General features: G+C 74.1%; 2 protein-coding genes across 3 annotated transcripts in view; one reads left to right on the top strand and one right to left on the bottom strand.

Moving 5' to 3' along the window:
* Positions 1 to 1,963: 1,963 nt before the first annotated feature.
* Positions 1,964 to 16,413, top strand: MAPK8IP2 (mitogen-activated protein kinase 8 interacting protein 2). Of its 2 annotated transcripts, XM_075507100.1 has the most exons (13): positions 1,964 to 2,114; positions 7,433 to 7,538; positions 8,170 to 8,412; positions 10,212 to 10,314; positions 10,488 to 10,637; positions 10,764 to 12,932; positions 13,413 to 13,488; positions 13,634 to 13,806; positions 13,912 to 14,021; positions 14,116 to 14,235; positions 14,321 to 14,391; positions 14,665 to 14,763; positions 15,078 to 16,413. In XM_075507100.1, the coding sequence occupies exons 1-13, from the start codon at positions 2,050 to 2,052 to the stop codon at positions 15,148 to 15,150; spliced, it is 3,558 nt and encodes a 1,185-aa protein (XP_075363215.1). In that variant the 5' UTR covers positions 1,964 to 2,049; the 3' UTR covers positions 15,151 to 16,413. The 2 variants fall into 2 exon arrangements, with proteins under 2 accessions (XP_075363215.1, XP_075363123.1); XM_075507008.1 differs by having other exon boundaries at positions 10,488 to 12,932.
* Positions 16,414 to 19,828: 3,415 nt separating this feature from the next.
* Positions 19,829 to 21,652, bottom strand: part of SHANK3 (SH3 and multiple ankyrin repeat domains 3) — a 372,706-nt gene continuing 370,882 nt past the window's right edge. Inside the window, exon 22 of the mRNA XM_075506645.1 lies at positions 19,829 to 20,028. Coding sequence (XP_075362760.1) covers positions 19,923 to 20,028 — 106 coding nt within the window. The 3' untranslated portion in view covers positions 19,829 to 19,922. The remainder of the gene's footprint in view (positions 20,029 to 21,652) is intronic.

Raw genomic sequence — 21,652 nt, 5'->3', positions numbered from 1 at the left:
GCATGGCCGGGGGGAGCACGGCCCAGCCCTGCGTGACTGGTCGGTCCCCAGCAGAGGCCAAGGAGAGGGGCTGGGGCTGCAGCCCCCCCACTCCCCCCCATTCCCCCCCGCCTTTGGACCCCCCCCGGTGCAACCCGTTCCCCCGCGCACGGATTCCTCGCTGCCTCCGACCCCACCGCCCCCAGGGCCCCCAGCAGCTCCGGGCCCCCCCTCCTGTCGCCCGCTGTGTGGCCCCCCCAACCACACTGACTCGTGGGACCTCCTGTCCCCGAGGGCCTTCTGTGCCCCACCACCTCTGCCCCCCCCCGCGCACGGACCTCCCCTGCCTCCATGTTCCGCTCTCTCCGTGCCCCCACCTCTTTCCAGCCCCCCTGCAGGTTGTCCTCGCTGTCCCCTCGCCGTGTCCTCCTGCTCCCCAGTGCAGGGACCCCCACAGCCCCCCCCCGCCGTGCAGCTTCCAGAACCCCCTCGCTACCTCTCGGCCCCCGTTTCACCCTGTCCCCTCAATGCAGAGACCCCAAAAGCCTCCTGCGCACCCACCGCATCTCCCGTCCCCGTGCGTGGGCCCCCCGCTGCCTCCCGCACCCCCCACCGCACCCCGCTCCCCACACACAGACCCCCGCTGCTCCTGGACCCCCGCTGCCTCCTCCACCGCCACCATCTCTGCCCCCCCCCCCCTTCCTCTCTGCCCCCCACATCTCCCGGATCCCCCACCGCCCCCGGCCCGCCCCGGCCTTCAGCGCCGGGCCCCGGACAGCTCCGGGCCGTCAGCACCGGACAGCTCCCGCCGCGCGGCCCCGGGGCCGCCCCTGCCCGCCCCGGCCGGGCCCGCTCCTCCTCCCGCTCCCGGCACCGCTCCCTGCCCGCCCCTACCGCTCCCTATAGGGCCCCTGCCCCTACCGCTCCCTATAGGGCCCCTGCCCCTCCCCATAGAGCCCCTGCGTCTCCCCATAGAGCCCCTGCATCTCCCTATAGGGCCCCTACAGCTCCCTATAGGGCCCCTGCCCCTCCCTATACGGCCCCTGCCCCTCCCCATAGAGCCCCTGCGTCTCCCCATAGAGCCCCTGCATCTCCCTATAGGGCCCCTACAGCTCCCTATACGGCCCCTGCCCCTCCCCATAGAGCCCCTGCATCTCCCCATAGAGCCCCTGCATCTCCCCATAGGGCCCCTGCATCTCCCTATAGGGCCCCTGCCCCTCCCCATAGACCCCCTGCATCTCCCTATAGACCCCCGACCCTCCCTATAGACCCCCTGCCCCTCCCTATACGGCCCCTGCACCGTCCCGCCCCTCCCTGTACACACCCTGCCCCTCCCCTATAGCCCCCTCTGCCCCCTGCACGTGCCTGTACGGCCCCCTAGACCTCTCCTATACATCCCCCTACATCTCCCTATAGGGTCCCCGCAGAGCCCCCCGCCAGCCCTCTGCACTTGCACGCGCGGCACCCCCCTGTGCCACCCAGTCCCCGTCCCCCCTTATACGGCCCCCGCGCCCCTGGGCAGCCCCACTGCCCCCGGCCCCCCCCCATAGGGAACGGCCAGCGCCTTCGTGCCCCCACAGCCTCCCCCCGGGCCCCTCCTTGCGCAGCCCCCGCTCCCCTCCCTACAGAGCCCCCAGCCCCTCTCCGCTCCCCTCCATACAGCCCCTCCCCCTCCCTGAACACCCCCTCCCCTCCCCGTTCGGCCCCTTCCTGCCCCCCCCCGCAGCCCCCCCTCCCCGAGAGCCCCCAGCTCCTCCCCGCTCCGCTCTCCACAGCCCCCCCCCGCCTCCGCCCCCCCCGACCCCCTCCCTGTACCACCGCCCCTCCCCCCCCCGTGTCCCCCCCCCCCCCTCCCCGTACCCCCCCGCTCCCCTCCGCCCCCCCCCCCCGGGCTGCCTCCGCCCCTCCCTCCCGCCCGGCTCCTCCCCCGCCACAGCCCCCCCCCCCGCGGCGCCGGCCCATCCCCCGCCCGCCGCCCCCCGCCGCTCCCCGCCCCCGCGCCCCGCCCGGCCGCGCTCCCCGCGCTCCCCGCGCAGCTCCGCAGTCCGGCGCAGCCCCGGCCGGGAGAAGATGGCGGATCGCGCCGAGATGTTCTCGCTCTCCACCTTCCACTCGCTCTCCCCGCCCGGCTGCAGGTGAGCCCGGGCCGCGCGGCGGGGGGGCGATGCGGGGCGATGCGATGCGGGCCGGGCCGGGCCGGGGCCGGGGCCGGGGCGCTGCGGTGCGGTGCGGTGCGGGGGCTGCCCGCGCTGCCCTTCCCTTCCCGCCGCACCGCCCTTGGCGGCGGCGGAGGCTGCCGGGGCGCGGGGGGGCTGGGGCGGCACGGCGGGCCTGGACCCCCCCCCCCGGTGTCCGTGTCCCCCCCCCCCCCCCCCGGCGCCTCCCGCCGCTCCCCCGCCCGTTCACCTTGGGACGCCGGGCCGGGGCCGCTGGGGCCGCGCAGGCCGCCCCGTCCCGGGGATCAGCGCCGCAGCGGCCGCCGGCCGCAGCCCCCCCGCCCCGCCGGCGCGGCCCCAGCCGCTCCCTCCCGGGCGGGGGGCGCCGGGGCTGGGGGGGTCCGCGCTGCCGCCCCCGCCCCCGAGCCCCCGCTCACGGCGGGGCACAGCCCCCCCCCCCCCCCCGGCCCCGCCGTGCCCGGCCCCGCCGCATCTCGCCGCTGCGGGGGGAGCCGCCGCCGCCGCCGCCTCTTTGTCTCTCCCGCCGCGCCGCAGCGGCCCCGGACGCGGCCGGGGGTGCCCGGTGCCGGCAGCGGGAGCGGGCCCGCCTGGGCCCCGCGGGAGAAGGGGCCGCTGGCGCGGGGGGGGGCGGGGGGGGCTCCTGCCGAGCTGCCCCCGCCGAGGCCCGGCGCCGCCGAGGGCGAAGCCGCAGCCGGGCCCGTCCCCGCCCGTCCCCGCGGAGCGGCGGCAGGCCCGGCCGTGCCCGTGGCGGGTCACCTCCCCGCAGGTCCCCGGCAGCCGGAGGCGCGGGGCCCGGGCCCCGGGGGGTCGCTGGCGGGGCGGGGAGGGGGACGCGGCTGGGCCCTCGCCCCCTTCCCCGCCCCTCGCCTGAGCGCGGCTGGAGCCCCCCGGGCCGGGGTCCCCGGGCGAGCCGTGGGGCCGGGCGCGGGGCCGCGGGACCCCGGCTGTGGGACGGGGAGGGGTGGGAGACGGCGGCGGGGGGCGGCGGGGAGCCCTGGGGGGCGGAAGCTGCGGACCGAGGGGCTCCAGCGCGGATGCGGGATGTGCCCTTGGTTGGTTCTGGCCTGCGCTGGGCAGCTCTCACGGCAGCTCCCCGGGCTGTCCCCTTCCTTCCCCGGGCTGTCCCCTTCCCCGGCCACGCTGCGCAGCAGGACCCCAGGGTGTCCCCGCTCGGTGTCCCCGCTTGCGGCGGCGCAGGGAGGGGAGGACGCGGCCTCTGCTGTGGCTGCTCGGCGTCTTCCTGCCTCTCGCCCGGGGTCTGGGCCCCGGGCGATTCCCCGGGGGTCTCGGCCGCGTCCTCCTCGCGGTGCTCCCCCCCGCTCAGCCCCCGCGCCCTGCCGTGCGGGGTCAGAGCTGGCCCCGGCAGGTCCCTGCCCTTCGCTGCAGCTGAGGCCTGGGCCAGGGACGTGTCCCAGCGGGGCCGTGCGGGGCGGGCGAGGCCGGAGCCCCCCAGCCCGACCCAGACCCGCTCCTCTGCCCCCAGGGAGTTCAGTCCCCTGGGACTGAACTCGCTGCTCCTCCGCGTCTCCCGCTGCCCTCGTGCTCTGCGAGGGAGGGACGGCGGCAGCCTGGCCCCTGCGCTGGCCGTGTCCGCTCCCCCCCAGCCACCGACCGTCCACGTCCGTCGCCCCTCCAGCTCCCACGGGAGCGCTCGGTCTCTGCGGTCCCCGACGGTGGCCCCGAGCCCTGGGCAGCGCCGTGGGCGGCACGGAGCCCCTTGTGCGGGTGCCAAAGGGCTGGAGCCGTGGCCGTGACCCCTGGGGAGCGGGCGCTGCGCCCCTGCACCAGCCCGGAGAACCGGCTCCAATCCCCGGGGACGCCGTGGCGGCGACTGCACCCAGGTCTCGCTGAGCACCCGCGGGTCCCCGGAGCCTGGCAGGGCCTGGCGAGGGAGGGCCAGGCCCCGGCTATCGCCAGTGCCGGGGCGCAGCCCCAGTGTGCCCTGGCCCGGCAGCGCCAGGCGGTGGGCTCGGCCTGTGCCGGCTCGGCCGGGCCCTGCAAGGGCCGAATCCGGATTGTGCCCTTTCCAGGAAGGCCCTGGGGAAGTCGCCCCCCGCCCGGGGCTCGGTGGGGCTGGTGGGGTGGGATCCCCTGACAGGAGGGCGAGGAGAAGCCGGTAAAGGCGACGCGGCGGGGAGGGGTCGGTGTGGAAAGGCCGCGGCGCACAAGTGGCGGGGCCTCGGCGGGGCGGCTCTTGCACCCCGGTTCGGGGCACCGGCCCCGGGTGCCGGTCGCAGGTTTGGGGTGGGGGACGCCGGCCGGGGCCAGGCCCCCGAGGGTCAGCACCGACCTCCCTGCGGCCTCTCCCCTGCCCTGGGAGCGGCCGGGGGCCGGCGGGTGCGGAGCGGGGTGGGGGCACCCCTGCCGTCCCGGTCCCTGCCCGTCCCTGTGGGAGAAGCGGTTGCAGGAGAACCACTGCCAGGGCGAACTGTCCAGGGAGCTGGGCTGAAAATAACGAGGAAATTCAGTCTTCCCGTGGCCTGCTCGTCGTCACTCCCTCCTCGGGCAGCCCGGCCCCCGGCAGCGCCGGTGTGCGCGCTGGTGTGCGTGCCGGTGTGTGCCCCCCGCTCCCCGGCCTGGCTCCCTGCGCCCCAGGGGTGGGTGGTGTTGGGCCCCCTTTGGGGTCCGGCTCCCAGCCCTCACCTGGTGCAGCCCCGGTCCCCCCGCTCCCCTCCAGCCCGGCCCGGCTCAGGACGTGCCAAAGCGGAGGCGGCGAGGCCGCCCGGGGTGTGCGGTGGGGTGCCGCGTCCCTGCACGCCCGGTGGCGGGGCATCCCGCTGCCTCCTGCCCTTCCCGACCCCGCTCTCCGTGCGCGGGGCTGGGCGAGCTCCCCCCTCCCCGAACCGCTGCCTCGGCTCCCCTTTGGCTCTGGACCCTCGCTCGGGTGCTCCCCACCCGCACCTCCGCCCCGGCCGGCCGCGGCGCCCTGTGCAGCCATCGCAGGGACGGACGGACGCCGTCCTTCCCGCCTGCTGCTCATCGCCGGTGTGTCCGAGGCGCCCGTTGCTCTATCCCTGCACCCGCAGCGATGGTGCTGCCTCTTCTCCGGCTGCAGCGGGGCCGCGGCCAGGGTCGCCTCTGGGGACACCGAGGGTCCCCTCGGGGAGGCTGCGGGGCCGGGCCGGCTCTCGCCGGTGGCCCCATCCGCTGCGGTGGCCCCATCCCGCTGCGGTGGCCCCATCCCGCTGCGGTGGCCCCATCCCGCTGCGGTGGCCCCATCCCGCCGTGCCCGCCCCAGCTCGGGAGCGCTGTGACCTAGAAATTTCAGCCGTGGTTTGTCGTGGCGGTCGCTCCCTGCTGAGGGGGGACAGCCTTCCTGGGCAGCCGGGGCTCGGCTGCGGGCGGGCAGGAGCCCCGCGTGGGGCAGGGGCCCCAGCCCTGCTCGTGCGGGGCAGCCGTGCCGCGCTGTGCCATGCCACGCCACGCCGTGCCATGCTGGCCCGGTGCGCGCGTCCCCTCGGCCAGGACGAGGGCTGGTGGGGGAGTTGGTCCCCTGGGTGAGGAGGGTCCAGGGGTGCGGGAGCGGAGCCCGGCTGGGGGTTTGCCGGACCCCGGCAGGTCTCCATCCCGGGAGGACTCATGGCTGTCCCTGCCCGTCGGGTGGCCGAGGGACCCCTGAAGCCCCTGCTCGCCCCGGGGAGCACAGCGGGTCCCAGCAGCCGGTCTGGCAGCGGGAGGGTTCTGCCCCCCACGCCGCTGCCCGCCGGAGAGCAGCCACCGACGTCCCTGGGGCGGGGGAGACGGGCCCTGCTCCCGCCGTCCTCGGGGCTCCCCCACCCCGGCCGGGCTCCGGGCGCTGGGCTCTGGGGTCGGTCCCAGCCCCGTGCCCCGCCGCAGGCCGAGGCTGCGGTCCCGCTGCCGGCTCTGATGCTTTCGCCACAAATCTGCGAATGTTTGGTGCTGTCTGAATGGCCTACTTCTGGGAATTATGCGATTTGGGGAAATCTTCTTCCCTGTGAAATGCGAGTAAGCGCCCGGCCTCCGTGCTGAGGCGAGGGGCTGGAAATTAGGGGCAAAAGCAGGGGGCAAAGCGGGGGAGGTGGCGCAGGAGGCAGCCGCGGCTGTGGGGGCTCTGACCCCCCGGCGTGGGGTCCGCTCCTGCTGCCAGCCGCGTTCCAGCACCGAGGCCCCAACGAGACCCCAGTGAGGTCCCAGCGAGGCCCCAGACCCGTCCCCGCCGGAGGAGCCCCGTGTGCCCCGGCCCCCGGCCGGGAGCTGCCGCGGTCCCTCGGGGACCCTGGGTGTCCCCAGCCCCGGCGGGGCAGGGGCGGGCAGAGGGTCCCCGCTGGTGCCCGGGCGCTGCCGCACCTCCCACCCTACAGAGCCGCCAGAAACGTTTCGTTTCCGCTTTCCGACACCAAATCCTGCCAAGAGTTGTCTTTTTCCTTTTTTTTTCCCCTTTCCCTGCAGAAACCGCTGGTTTCCATGACACCCCCGTTCCTGTCGGGAACGGCGCGGCTTGGTTTCTCCGGCTGCCCTTACCTCGGGCAGGGGTGCCGGGGTGCTGGGGTGCCGGTCCTCCCTCGCCGCCCCCCGTCCCCGCCTGCGCGGGCAGGGCCTGCACCCGGGCAGCGCTGCGGGATGGCGCACGGCTCTGCTCGCGTTAAACCTGAAGTAAACCCCCCAGGCACGGAAAGCAGCCCCGCGGCGCAGGTCACCCCGAAGCCAGCGGCGGCAGCAGCCATGCCCTCCCCGCCTCGGCTCCGGCGCGAGCCTTAGCTTTGGCTCGAGGGATTTTGCCGGGCTGGGAACCTGGGAGACGCGCTGCCCGCTGTGGCGGTGGCCTCGGCACCGCTGCCCGGCCGGGGCAACGCAGCCGCGCGGCCCTGAGCTGTGCTGGGCTCTCGCCGCCCCGGCACGAGGCCGGCGGTGAGTCTGGGCAGTTTGTGGCGAGCCGGGCGGGAGGGAGCACGGTGATGAGAGCGGCCGCCCCGTGCTCCGCTGCGGCCATCGCCTTCCCCATCGCCTTCCCCATCGCCTCTGGCCTCGCCCGGCTCCCAGCGCGGGGCTGACCCCCGGAATCGTGCCGTGGTGGCTCGGCCGGTGCTCCCGTGCCGGCACCCTGGGGTGATGGTGTCACGCCAGCACGTCCCTGCGGTGTTGCCTGGCCGGTGCTCCCGTGCCGGTGACCTGGGGTGCCGGCGGTGCCATGCCAGCACGTGCCTGCGGTGCCGCTCGGCTCTCCGTGCCCTCACGGTGCTTGGGGGGAGCGGGAGGCGTTTCCCTGAGGTTCGGCGTGTTGCCCCCGCCCTGACGTCCCTGGCCCCTCTCCCCAGGCCCCCCCAGGACATCAGCCTGGAGGAGTTCGACGATGAGGACCTGTCGGAGATCACGGACGACTGCGGCATCGGGCTGAACTACGACTCGGACCACTATGAGAAGGTGCAGGAGCTGAGCGTGCCGAGTCCCCTGGGGATGCGTGGGGCCGTGCCGGGGACCGGGGGGCCATCGGCCCGGCAAAGCCCCTCCTGGAGCGCAGGGTGCAGGGGCTCCTGCGCCGGGGCGCCGAGGGGATGCACCGCGGGGTTCAGAGCCCAGGGACGACCCCCGGCATGGCCGGGCACCCCGGGGCCTCCCACCACCTCCAGCCGAGCCCTGTGAGGTGGCTGCAGGGAACACGGGTGGCTCGGCAGCCAGCCCCGCGCTGGCCCCGCCAGCTGGGTGCCCACCCGTGGCTGCGGTGGCTCCCACGGCTCCCGCTTACGCAGCTCGTCCCCAGCTCTGCCCGGCACCGGGGGGACGGTGCTGGGGAAACGGGCAGGGGCCAGGACAGGCAGGGAGGGACAGGCAGGGATCCGGCAGAGCCAGGGGCATCCCTGGTTCCTGGCGCAGAGCGCTTCCCTCTGCTCGGAGACCCCCATCCCGTTGGGGCGGGAGCGGAATGGGGCTGGCAGCCCGGTGCTGGCAGAGCTGCCGGGGAGGGTCGCGCCGTGGCCGTGCCGTCCCGGGGAGCGGGGCCGTGGCTGGGGCGAGCACGAGCACTGTGGCCGCTAACCCGGTGCCACATCCCCAGGACTGCCTGGTGCTGGAGCGCGGCGAGCAGCCGCACCCCGTCTGCACCTTCCAGGACGACTTCCAGGAGTTCGAGATGATCGACGACAACGAGGAGGAGGAGGAGGAAGAGGAGGAGGAGGAGGAGGGCAACGAGCTGGAAGCTCCACCGTCCCCTTCGGCCTCACCCATCCCCTCGCCCGCCCTGGAGGAGACGCAGAAGCACCGGCCCACCACCCTCAACCTGACGGCCCCGGGCACCCAGGTGAGGGTGGGGGCGGCCGGGAGGGGTCTCTGCCCCCCGGGGTCTCTGCCCCCCGCGCCCCGGGGCTGGCGGAGGAGGAAGAGCAGGGGCTCTGTGGGGCGCGGCGTGGGAAGGGGCTGCGCAGCCCCACAGGGCTCTGCCGGGGGTGGGCCGACGGCTGCGCCCGCCGGGGGTGGCGGGCAGCGGCAGCACCGGGAGGGCAGAGAAGGGCAAAGATGGCGCCGGCGCCAGCGCCAGCTCCGCAGCGGCGGGGCTGAGCCGGGGACGCTGGGGACGGGGCTGCGCGGTGCCCGGCGGGGCCGCTGCACGATCCCTGCCAGGCCAGGCCCCGGGGCTCTGGGGGGGTCCAGCGGGCCCCCTGCCCACGTGCAGGGCGCCGGGGCGAGCAGGGGTCCGGGGCGTCGCCGCGTGGCAGCGGGCTGCCGGGTGCCGCGGGCACGGCGGGCGTTGTGTGCTGGCCCCGTGCGTTGCACGTGCGTGTGCACGGCTGCTCGTGCGCGCCGCGTCCCTCCTGTTCCGTCCCCGGAGCTGGGCGCGGGGGCTCCCCCAGGGCGGGTGGGCTGGGGGGTCCCCGCAGGCGTGGCGCTGCGGGGGTGTCCCCGTGTCCCCGCGCGCACGCGTGTGCGGTGCTGGCCCCGAGCTGCGCGCCGCCGCAGTGTGTGGGAAGCTGCGCGCGGTGCTGCCTGCATCCGGCTGCGTTGCCATGGTGCCGGGGGGCTTTCGGCATTCTCGGCCCCCCGCCTGGGAGGGCACCGCACGCCGCTGGGGCTGGGGGGGCCGTCGGGGCCTGGGGGTCCTGGCCGGGCTGGCGCAGGACGGTGACAAAGCCCCGGAGCTCTCCCCCCAGAGCCCACCGGCCCCAACCCGCTGCAGCCCGGCGGGATGCGCCGGCAAAGCCGGATCGCGCCGGCCATCCTGATCCGACGTCCCTCGGGGTGCGAGTGGAGCCCCCGGCGGTGGCCGGATCTGGCCCCCGTCGGTGTGCCCGGGGTGCAAATCCTGGTAATCCCTGCTCCGGCCCATTTGCACCGGCCCCGGGAGGAGGCGAGACCCTGGGGCACCAACCCCCCCGGCACCCATCCCGGGGCTGCGGCGTCCCACCCTCCCCACCGCACCGGGCCCCCGCCGCCCTCCCTGCCGCCATGCTCGTGCGTGTCCCGCGGCACGTGGCGCCGGTCCCGCTCGCTAATCTCCCGCTCGGTGGGATTATCGCTGCCTGCGCTTCCCGCCGAGACTAATCCGCAGCTGCTGCCGCGCTGGACGGGGCGGCCGCAGCCCTGCCGGCTCCTGCCCACGCTGCGGGGCCGGCGGCTCTCGGGGGGCAGCGGGGTCCCGCTCGCTGGGGTCGGGCTTCGCTCTCGGGGGGGACAGGGCGCAGCGGGGCCTCGTGCCAGGGGTCCCGTGGGGACAGCCCCGGTGCTGGCGCGTCCCCTGCGGGGTGCCGGCCCTATGGCGGTGCGGGACGGGCAGCGTGCCGTCCCTCGGCCCCGCTCCGCGGCAAGCGCTGCCCTGGCGTGCGTCTGGCCGGGCAGGGGAGCTGGGGACGTCGCGGCCCTAATCTGGATAAGCCCCTGGGCACGTGGCCCGGGCGCTGCCAAGCCGGCGGGGAGCACCGAGCCGTGCCGAGGGGCGTCCCCGGGCCGGCCCGGCGCCGTTGGGTGCCCCCGCTGGGTGCCCTGGCTCCCCCCCTCTGGCTGGGTCCCCCAACGCCCCCCGGGCCCCGTCCCTGGGCTCGGCTGCCCCATGTCCCCTCCCCGGGGCTCGCCCACCCACCCACCCTGGCTCTGCTCTTCCCCCAGGACTCCCTGAACAACAACGGCAGCTTCGCGCCGCCTGCGCACCGCACCACCTGGCAGGACGCCCTTCTCCACTCCTCCTCCTCCTCCTCTTCCTCGCACATCGGTGAGCGCGGGACGGGGATGGGTTTCCGGTCTGGAGCGGGGCCGTGGGGCAGGGGCTGGCGCCGGGGCGGGCTGCCGCCCGGGGGTCCCGCAGCCGTCCCCCTTTGGTTAAAGCCTGGCGGGATTTTCGCCCCGGCGCGGGGGGCTGACGCGGGGCTCTGCCTTCCCTCGCAGGACGCTCGTCTCCCCACGCCTGCATCCAAGATGGACCCTGCCTGGAGAGCCCGAAGGGGCCGAGCCCCGGGGGGGCCGGGCAGGCCCCCGCCTCGCTGCAGTCCTCCCCCTTTGACTCGCAAGGCAACAGCCACGAGTCCCTGGCACATGGTAACCCATCGCCCTCAAGAGCCGGGGAAGATTATAACATGAATATCATCTCCTCTGCGCTCCGAGCACCGCACTCCCCGTCGCGCCTCCGCCAGCCACCCCCTGAACCGTCTCTCTCTCCAACAGGGCCTGCGGCTCCTGCCGGCCCCGACACCGGCTCGCCAACCCAGGCCCCCGCGGCCGCCGACGGCCGCCGCGCCCCGCCAAAGCAGGAACCAGCCGGTGGCCGGGAGAGGCCGGTGCCCGGCGAAGGGGGTGGCCTGGGGGCCAGGAGCCCGGGGTCCCCTGCAGCCCCCCGCGAGCAGCCCGGCTCCCCGCGGCCCCGGGAGGAGCCGGCGGCCGTGGCCGTGGCCGAGCGGCGCGACGGGCAGGGGGCCCGGCTGCCAGGCACCTACGCGTGCCCCGCGGGGCCGGTGGAGCCGCTCAGCTCCGATGGGGAGGGCCCCCGGCCCGGCCGGGCGGCCAGCGTGCGCGGGCACCCCTCGGGCTCCTCGGAGACCACCTCGCCCTCCTCGGACCCCGGCATCGAGGCCGACCTCACCAGCAGGACCACCAAGCCCTTCCTGCCCGGCAGCCGGCACGGCGAAGACCTCAGCTCGCCGGGCTCCGACTCGGACGTGGAGGGGGAGATTGAGGCGGCCTTCGCCGGCGGGCGCCTGGTCAGCAACATGATCTCCTCCATCTCGGAGACGGAGCTGGACCTGAGCAGTGACAGCAGCAGCGGCAGGTCCTCCCACCTCACCAACTCCATCGAGGAGGCCAGCTCGCCCACCTCGGAGGCCGAGCTGGAGACGGAGCTGGAGGCGCCCGGGCTGATGGGCATCAAGGACTCCCTGCTGCTGGACAAGGGCAAGGAGGAGGAGGAGGAGACCCTGGAGAGGGAGCTCCCGGAGCGTGGTGTGGTGAGGCGGGAGAGCCTGGCGGAGCTGAAGATGGAGGGCTACTACGACAGCCTGAACCCGGCGGACTCCTCCACGCCCGTGGGCCAGACGGACATCTCCACCTCCAGCCCCCTGGACCTGAAGATCGACCCAGACCACAGCCTGGAGAGCATCCGGCGCTCCTTCTACCTGCCCGTGGGGCCCAAGCTGATGCCCGAGGCAGACGAGGAGGACAACAGCGAGTACGACTCCGACTCGGAGTCGGAGCCTGACCTGAGCGAGGACTCGGACTCGCCCTGGCTGCTCAGCAACCTCGTCAACAAGATGATCTCGGAGGGCTCCTACCCCATCAAGTGCCCGGACGAGTGCTTCCAGCAGACCCACTCGCTCTGCGACACCATCTCCCCGGCCTCCGACCTGGAGCCCGAGATCCTGAGCGAGGCGCTGGACGGGGAGCCCGGCTCACAGGACTCCCCGGTGGGCGCGGGGGAGCCGGCCGCCCTGCCCCGCTGCCAGCGCGCCATCGAGCTGGTGGACATGGAGACGCTGCGCAGCTCCCTCCAGCGCGCCGAGGACGAGCGGGCCCTGGGCGCCGGGACGGAGCCGGTGCCGGAGCTGCCCGCCGATGAGCCGGGCCCCTTCCTCTTCCTGAGCAACCCCACCAACGACACCATCGCGCCCGTCTTCCCGGGGTGCCCCGTCGCCCTCGACAGGCTGGCCGCCTCCGAGGTCCTGGCCACCTTCGGCTGCCGCCCCGGGCCGCCCCGCACCCCCCCGCGCGCCTCCCCTGGGACCGAGGCCGCCGCTGGGGAGCCCCGCGCCGCCGCGGTGCCGCCGGCCGCCGGCCCGGAGGACTGGGCCGTCGACAGGGACCTGGACTCGGGCGTCCTGGAGGCCGACGACATGATCGACGACGTCCGGTTAGCGCCCCAGGGGCAGGGCCCCGACGCCGGCCCGCCCGCCCTGGACGTCTCCACCGCCAAGACCAACCGCGGCTTCACCATGGCGTACTCCACGGACGAGGACGAGGCGCCCTACCTGAAGGGCTCCCCCTTCCCCGAGGACCCCCTGCGGGGAAGCTTCGGGGGGGAGCTGCCGCCTGCCCCCGGGGCGCTGGAGCCGCGGGCGCTGGACGAGTCCCTGGCCTACGACTCGGTGAAGTACACGCTGGTGGTGGACGAGCACACGCAGCTGGAGCTGGTGAGCCTGCGGCGCTGCACCTCGGTGCTGAGCGACGACAGCGACCTGCTCCGCGCCTGCGACCGCTGCGACCTGGAGGACGACGCGGCCTTCGGGGACGGGCTGGCAGCCCCCGACGTCCACAGCTCCTCCGAGGACTCGTCCCCCGAGGCCGACCTGCAGTTCTCCAAGAAGTTCCTCAACGTCTTTGTCAACAGCACCTCCCGCTCGTCCAGTAAGTGACCCGCGCCGCGCTGTGCCGTGCCGCGCCGTGCCGTCCCAGGCTGCTCTACCTGCTGGCTGCCCTCCGCCGTCCTGCCTCAGCCATCCCAGCCGTGGCATCGTCCCTGTGCGGCGCGGCACGGTGCGGCACGGCACGGCACGGGAGGTGGGGCAGGGGCAGGGTGGCTGCAGGGGGCGTGGGGCCGGACCCGAATGCCGTGGGCTCTCCCCCGTGGGGCCACGAGGTTTCGCTGGGTGGCCGATCCCCAACGCGCCTCCGCCCCAGCGCCCTGTGGGGTCCTTGGCCCCGGGCTGCTGGGCGGGGGACGCAGGGCCAGGGGCTCAGGTGGGACCCCCCAGGAAGGGGCCCGAGCCCACAGGTGATGGCCGTCTGCTCCCCGCTCCCCTCGCCCCGAGGGTCCCGCAGCCCCCCGGGGTGGGCGGAGGTGGGGGGTGCCCCCCGGCCCCACTGCAGCCTCCTCCTCCTCCGCAGGCACAGAGTCCTTCGGGCTGTTCTCCTGCGTGGTGAACGGGGAGGAGCGGGAGCAAACCCACCGGGCCGTCTTCAGGTGAGCGGCGAGCCCGGCCGTGCCGTGCCGGCCGTGGCCACGGCTGCGGGCACCTCGGGGGGCGGGGGGGGGGGTCTCGCAGGACCCCTCTCCCGCGGCTCTGCCCCTCCCTGCCCGCGTCCTCCTTCCGGCCGTCCCCCCCCAGGTTCATCCCCCGCCACGAGGACGAGCTGGAGCTGGATGTGGACGACCCCATCCTGGTGGAGCTGGAGGAGGATGACTACTGGTACCGGGGCTACAACATGCGGACGGGGGAGAGGGGCATCTTCCCCGCCTTCTACGCCCACGAGGTCGTCGGCCAAGCCAGGGACGCCATCGGTAGGAGCCGGCGGGGGCCCCGGGGCCGTGGGGCGGCGGGGCCGTGGGGCGCGGGGGGCGCGGGGGGCTCAGGGCGCTGTCTCCTCCTCCCCTCTCCCCGCGCAGGCCTGAAGAGGAACCCGTGCTGGGTGGAGCGGTTCAACGTGCAGTTCCTGGGCTCGGTGGAGGTGCCGTACCACCAGGGCAACGGCATCCTCTGCGCCGCCATGCAGAAGGTGAGCCCGAGGCAGGGGGGCGGCGGCGCAGCCCGGCCCCCTCCTCCCCGTGCCGGCGTGAGCCCCCCCTCACGCCCCTGCCCCGCACCCCCAGATTGCCACCACCAGGAAGCTGACGGTGCACCTGCGCCCGCCGGCCAGCTGTGACCTGGAGATCACGCTGCAGGGCATCAAGCTCATCCTGACCGTCACGGAGTACAGCCGGGATGAGGAGGTGAGGGGCGCGCGCGGGCGGGGGGCCGGGCGCCCGCCCTGCCGCGAGCCGGGCACCCACACCCCGGCCGGCCGTTCTCTTCCAGTTTGAGCGCTGCAGCCACTTCTTCCAGATGAAGAACATCTCCTTCTGCGGGTGCCACCCCCGGAACAGCTGGTGAGAGCCCTCTCCCCGCGTCCCGGGCTGCAGGGGGCTGCCTCCCCTCGGGTGCTCCCGGCCCCCAGGGACCCCCGTCCGTCCCCCCCCCCCGGGCACCCCCGCTCCTCGGGTGCCGTGCCACGTCCCCCTGCACGGTCCCCGTCCCGGCGCGGCCGCCCCAGCCCCAGGGCCCCGGTGGGCGTCCCCTCTGCGGAGCCCCCCCGCGGCCGCCGGGCTGCCCCACGGGGCGGGAGTGGGGTGTCCCCCCCTCACCCTGCCCTCCCCCTGCAGCTACTTCGGGTTCATCACCAAGCACCCGGTGCTGAGCCGCTTCGCCTGCCATGTCTTCGTCTCCCAGGAATCCATGCGGCACGTCGCTGAGTGCGTCGGGTAAGATGGGGACGGGGATGGGGACAGGGGCGGCCGTGCCGGAGCACGGGGGCATGGCGGGGCTGGGGGTGCAGGGGGGTGTGGTGCCTTGGCGTAGGGGTGCAGGGGGGATGGCAGTGCCGGGGCTGGGGTGCAGGGGGGCTGGGTGCAGGGGGGCTGGGGGTGCAGGGGGGATGGCAGTGCCGGGGCTGGGGTGCAGGGGGGCTGGGTGCTGGGGTCTGGGTGCAGGGGGGCTGGGGGTGCAGGGGGGGTTGCAGTGCCGGGGTCCAGGCCCCAGCCCAGCCCTGAGCCGCCCGTCGTGCCCTTCCTTGCAGACGAGCGTTTCAGGAATATTACCAGGAGCACCTGGAGTACGCCTGCCCCACAGAGGACATTTACCTGGAGTAAGGGGGCAGTCACTGTGTCTCCTGCTTCCGCACCCCCTCCAGCCCCACAGACGGCCAGAGACTCTGTCTGACCCCACAACCAGCCGGCTTGGCCCCCCCTGCACATGCTCCAGCCCACGCCCCATGGACTCCCCGCACATCCTCACCGCTTCTCGGGGGGCCGGGGGCCGGGCCACGGCCGGGGGCCACGGGCGGGTATCCGGGGTGTGCCCAGGACCGCCCCGGCCCCGTGCCCTGGGGACCCCGGCCACGGGGGAGACGCGGCCGAGCCTCGGGGCCGGGGGAGAAGCCGCCCCCCTGCATGAGCAAAGACAGCCCGGGGGCTGCAGGAGCGGGGACCGGCCGTGCCCCCGGCCGGCCGCGGCCGCAGCGGATGGAGACGCCGGGGGTGAACAGGGTCGGGGCAGTGCGGGGGGGCAAATGCTTGCGGGGGTGGCGGGGGGGCACAAAGCAGTGAAGGGGGCTGTGGGGAGCTGATGGGGGCAGGGGGAGCATGGGGGTGCTGGGGTGAGCAGCTCCAGCCCTGAAGCCCCTGAGTCCACGCCGTCCCCCTGCACAGCAGCAGCACCCTCCCAGTCCCCCGGGGTGCTCCCCCCGCAGCTGCGGGCCCCCAGGAGCAGCCCCGCACCCCAGCGCAGCCCCCTCGGCCTCGGCCTCGGCCCCGGCCCCTCCGCGGCCGCAGCGCTGCAGCCCCCGGGGAGCGTGGCACGGCCCCTCGTGGGCACGGCCCCTCGTGCCCCCGGCCCCCTCGCCTCTGTCGCTGTCCCCAGCCCTCGGCCCCCGCCCCGCCGCCGCTCTGCCACCCCCTCCCGTCCCGGGGGGCCGTGCCCCCCGCGGGGCCGTGCCGGCCGTGGGGCGCAGGACTGGCGCTCGGGCCGGAGGGCTCCCCACAGGGCGGGGGGCCGATGCTGCCGGCCCCACGGGAGCCCCCCCCCCGGCCTGAATGTATCTGCCCTGCGAGAGGAAAACCCGCGGCCGGGGCGGCTGCCGGGGTCCGGCCCGAGCGTGGCACCGGGCAGGCGGCCGCCCCCGCTCCTCACTGCTGTGCCTGGTGATTTATTTTGCTTGCCGGCCCCGTATATCCGACCAGTGCTAGTTTAGTGACTATAACTCCACTCTGCTCTATGTACCGATATTTATCTCGTAACTCGAACAACAAGAGGAGTCCTGAGCAACTGACACCTGTACAAACCCTGGGTAAAGGTTCTCCCCTCACTGCCTTGTCATCCACTTGGTCTTTCAATAAAATATATGCTTGGTGTGACCGCGAGCCTGGGGACGCTCTGCCGGTGCCACGGGGCAGCCGGGCCCCCCCGGGCTGCGGGGACAAGGCGGCGGGGGGGGGGGGGGGGGGGGCGTGCGTGGGGTGCGGGCGGGGGCACCGCACCAGGAGGCCGGGGCGCTGCGGTCAGGAGAGGGGGGTACGCGAGCGCGCGTGCCGGCTGCTGCCAGGGGCCCAGGCCGCGGCAGGGGGTGTGGGGGGCACGGCTGGGTGTGCGGGGTGCACGGGGGGGGTGCGTGGGGGATGCAGGAGGAGCAGAGCACGCGGGGTGCTGTGTGCAGGAGGCACGGGGTGCATGGCCGAGCACGTGCGGGAGGAGCGGGGCGTGCAGGGCACGCAGCTGGGTGTGCGGGGTGCTGCGGGGTGCTGCGGGGTGCACAGCCGATGTGGCACGGCCCCTCCCGCTGCCCCAGCTCCCTCTTGCAGCCCATTTCTGCTGGAGCGTCGCCTCGCACTGCAGTGCCCCGAGGTTTGGTGTGCAGCTTCCCAGCCCGGGGGGGCACAGCAGTCGGGGGGCAGCGAGCCATTACCCCAGAGCAGGAGGACCCAGTCCCTACGTGGGCACCCCGTGGCAGAGAAGCCCCACGGACACACACTGGGTTCTGGCCCGTGCCCGCGGCTACGAGGGGAGAAGGCATCAGTGTCACCAAAACAGTGCTGTGTCACCAAAACAGGGCGGTGCTGACGCGGCACAGAGACGGGAGCATCAGGCACGGGGACAGCCGGCTTCGGGGACGGAGTGGCGCAGGGGCTGCCGGGTTCAGGAGGGGTGGCCGTGGGGACGGTCGGGTACCGGGACCCTGGCGTGCGGGCACGGTGTGGCTGGGCTGGCAGCAAGGCTGTGGGGGACACGGGGCCAGTGTGGTGGGTGGGACGTGGTGGCAGCCTCAGCACCTCCCCGTGCGGAGGCGGCAGTGGGAACGGCTGCCGGGAGGCTCTGACCCTCGGTCCCAAAGCCCCATCCTTGCTGCCCAGCTCCATGGGCTGCGTGGGAGGGGGGCTCTCGCGGGTGGGGGGTGCGACCCCCGCCCAGGCTCTGCTCGTCACAGGGCCGCGGGGTATGGGAGCAGCAGGGGGGTGGGAGCCGCGCTGGGCTCCCCAAATGCATCCCAGCGGAGCAGGATGGGCCCCAGAGGTGCCTGGGCACGAGGCCGAGGTGCCAGCGAGCCCCCGGCACCTTCCCGGGCCCCGGGGCTGGGAGCGGAGCCGCCGCTGCAGGAGGCGAGCACGGCCGTCCTCAGCCCCATCGCGCCGGGACGGGCTGTGCCGCGGCCCTGGGGCTCGGCCGCGTGTCCCCCCGGCGCCGCCACCGGGGCCTGCGCTGGGGATCCGGCCCTGGCGCGTACCTGGAGGCTGCTGCGGCGGCGCCGTGGCCGGGCTCTCACCCTCATGGTGCAGCCCCCAGCGACTGGATGGCCCCCTTCTCTGCCGCCCCTCGCCCGCTGTCCCCAGCTGGGGTGGCAGCTCCCTCCCGGCCCCCCGCCCCGCAGCCCCTCGTCCCCGGCAGGGAGCCGGCAGGGGCCGGGCGAACAGTGGTCCCTTCATCGGCCGATGGACGTGCCCCAGGCGCAGCAGCCAATCATTATGCAACATTTGCATCTAATTAAGCATATTCCCGTCAGCGCCAATAAGCCACCAAAGCCAGACCACTGCTGAGCAGCTCGAGCATGTGCCAGTGCGGGGGCGATGGTCCTGGTGAAAACTGGGGTCATCGGGGCGACCATAATGGCTCCCGTGCTGGAGAGGCTGCCTGGGGCAGGGGTGCTCGGCTGGGGGTCCCCCGGAACCCCGCATCCCTCTCCTGCCCTCTTCCCCTCCGCTCTTTGTCCCTTGGCCACTGTTTTTCCCCCCAAGGCAACCACAACGTCCAGGTTCGTCGGCAGCTGCAGACACCAAATGAGGCCTCGTGCGCATCCGCCCCCCTCAGCTCATGGCACCCGGCACCCGGGAACCCCAGTGCCGCACGGCCGGGACCTGGGAGCTGCTGTAACCGCCCCGCGCCTCTGCCCCCGCTGCCAGCCCCAGCTCAGGCTGGGGACGGTGGCAGCGTGCCCCGGCCTGGAGAGAGGCACCACGTGGCGCTGGTGGCTTTGCCAGGGCCCCGGTGGGGCTGCGGCCGGGCGGACGCGTCTGTCTGGCGCAGACGGCCCTGGCGCAGTCCCCGGCACCTGCCCGGAGGCTGGCGGGAGCCAGGGCCACCCCCAAACGCAGCCACTGCCCCTGGGGCAGGCAACCAGCCACGGCGGCTCGGCGGGGCCCTGGCCCGTCCTGCCCGCGGCTCCGGTGCCGCTGCCGGAGCAGCTGCAAGGGCCAGCGCCGTGGAGGCGGAACGAGTGTCCCCAAGGGCAGCCGGTGCTCAGCACGAGGTGTCGCGGGGCCTGCACTGGCGTCCCTGCTGCCAGAGCCGGCGTGGCCCCAGCCCTGCAGCGGCACGGCTCGGGGCGACCCTTTTGCCTGGGTAAGTCCCGCAGCAGCCTCGGGGACGGCGAGTGCTCCCAGCCCCTCAGCAGCCCACCCGTCCCGGGAACGGGGCCTGGCCATGGCTCGGCCGGGCACCCCGGGGCAGGGCACGGCAGAGGGCTTGGCGCCGGGGAGGGATGGGGCAGAGGCGGTGGGGTGGGGTGGCCGCAGTCCCCGGGGGTGGTGGGGCCCCGAGAGCGGGGTGGGACGGGCGGGAGCGCGCGGGGCCGTAGCTGCTGGCACGCTCCCTCGCAGACCCCCACGGCTGGCTTCACGGCACCGCTTGCCAGCCCCGCGGCCGTGGGTTCCCTGCGCTCCCTGCCCTGAGCACGTCGGTCCCGCCGGGGCTCCCGCTTGGCCCCGGTCCCGTGGGGCGAGCCCCAGACGTCAGGCCCGGGGCAGCGCAAGGGACGGGCCGGCACGGGAGGGGACATCGGTCGCGCGGGTCACTGCGGGGCTGGGAGCGCGAGGGTGCCCGCAGCACGGCACCAGCTCCGGGGCCAGCCCCTGCTGCCGAGCCAAGCCCAGCACGTCGGCCCCGGGAGCCTGGCTCCCTGCAGCGGGGCACCAGCCCCGGGAAGCTGTCCCCCGCCAGCCAGGAGCCCTGGGGCACCAGGGGGATGATGGGCGCGGGTCCGACCCGCACCCCCCTGCGCAGACCAGCAGCCCCGGGGAGCGGCGAGCGGCCCCGGCCCCCCCGAGCGCAGTGGGACGTCGCCCCTGCCCAGCCCTGCTCCCCCCCGCCATCCCTGCCCCGGGCTCGGGCCCGGGGAGCGCGGGGGCATCGGTGGGCAGGGAGGCACGCTGCCCACGCCTGCCCGCGGCCGGGGCGCTGGGGGTGCCGGTGCCCCCCCCGCCGAGCGGCGCAGAGCGGCCCCGGATGGCAGCCGCGGTCTGGGGGTGCTGGAGCTGAGAGACACCACGGAACAAAGCAGAGCTTTCTTATAAATTTATTACATAATAATAATAATAATTAATAATAATAATAATAATATAATATAAGAAACATAGATCTCTGTGGGGTATGTGTATCACAACGTCAAGGGCGGGAGGCGAATGGCCACACCTCCATGACTCTGGAGAAGGAGAAATCTCCTCCAAAAATCCATACAAAATAAGGGTGAAGTCAAACTGACCCTGTAAAATTAAGAACAGAACAAAAACCCACAGGTGAGTCCGTCTGGGTAAGAAACAAGAGTGTGGATGTTCGAGCCGTGTGCGTGCGCATGTGGTCGCACGCGCGTGTGCGAGGGCGGGAGCCGGTATATGCACATGCAGTGGGTGTGAGCGCGCGCCCGGGGGCGTGCGGGGGTGTCTCCGCGGGTGACACATGCATGCGGCAGTGAGGGCTGCCCACGGGCGGACAGAAAGAAAACCGCGCCGCACTTTGTCGCCGTTTGGAAGTGGTTTTGGCTGGCGAAGCTCTTCACCACCAGGAACAAAGTGCTTTGGGTTTTGTTTTCTCTTCTTTTACAGTCAGAATTACAGACAGGAGCTGATGGAGAACAGGGATTGATGACGTTAGTCTGGACAAAGGAAAAATACCAACAACTTTTAAAAAAAAACCCCTTCAAAGCAAAAAAAAAGTGTATCCCTTTTTACAGAAGATAACCCAAGTCATTGAGAAGCCATGAGAATCACAGTAACCGCCGCGCGCGGCCGGTCCCGGCGCCACCGGGACGGCGCGGCCGAGGGGTGCGGCGCTCGCTGCCGGCCGCGCCGCAGGCTCGTGGGGTTGGTTCCTCGCCCGCTACCGCTCTGCCTTCTCCTGGATGGCTTTTCAAAATGAAATGTCTCACTGGGTCTGGAGATGTTTGGAGCGGAGATGCCAATGCAGCCAGAATAGATACAGAGTCAGGAAAGCGCTATCTACACCTGGGGAAAATCCTCTTTGCTTCAGCTGAGAAAATAAAAGTGGAGTAGCAGCAGCTGCGTTAGCGGGGGTTACGGTTCCGCGGGGGGGCTGGGGATGGCCGCGGGACAAGGCCTCGGCCCTCGGGCAACCCGGCTGCCCTGGTAAAGGCACCGCCGGGCACTGCGCCGCCGGGGCGAGCGACCTGACCCTGGCCGGGCACTGCGGGTGCTGGGGCGCGGGGGACGTGGCCGCCCCGGGAGCCGGCAGGACCACGAGGCGCCGGCTGCGCAGCCAGCGGGGCGCGCGGGATGTGGCCGCCCAGCGCCCTCGCTGCTGCCCCAGCCGGGTGGGCTCGGCGGGGCGCAGACGGGCACGGGGTGGGAGCGGGCTGTTTGCGGCTGGGGAGGAGCGAGCAAGTCAGTTGAGGGGGCCTCGGCACCAGCCCGTGGCCGCTCCCGGCACAAAACCACCCACGGTGCCCCAGGTGCCGCCCCGAAGCGAAGCACGTTCGCCCGGTGGCCCTGGTGCTGCCCGGGGACGGTGCCGTCTCCAGAGCCCCCAGCCCACGCTCGTCCGGCTCTGCCACGCGCGTGCGTCCGTGGCAGGTGCGGGGGGGGGACAGGGAGGGCGCGGCTCTGGCAGGGAGGACGATGAGGAGGATGAAGGTGTTGCTGCTGGGGCAGGGGAGCAGGTTTGCGGCAGACCCGGGCAGCCCCCGGCACGGGGGCGGTGGCGCGGCAGCGTGGTGGGAAGTCGCCTTCTTTCGTGTTATGCCTGACTGGGACGAGCCGTGGTGTCCCTGGGAGCGACGGCCGCGGCCGCCGTCCCGCAGGAGGGATCACGCAGTGTTTGCCAACACAGGTACGGCTGCAGCTGCTTTGTGGTGGAAGCTGGGATGCACGGCAG

The sequence above is a fragment of the Mycteria americana genome, chromosome 1, assembly GCF_035582795.1.
Source record: "Mycteria americana isolate JAX WOST 10 ecotype Jacksonville Zoo and Gardens chromosome 1, USCA_MyAme_1.0, whole genome shotgun sequence".
NCBI classification, from domain to species: domain Eukaryota; kingdom Metazoa; phylum Chordata; class Aves; order Ciconiiformes; family Ciconiidae; genus Mycteria; species Mycteria americana.
Note: the sequence above shows the minus strand (reverse complement) of the source record. Positions and strands in the feature narration are given on the sequence as shown.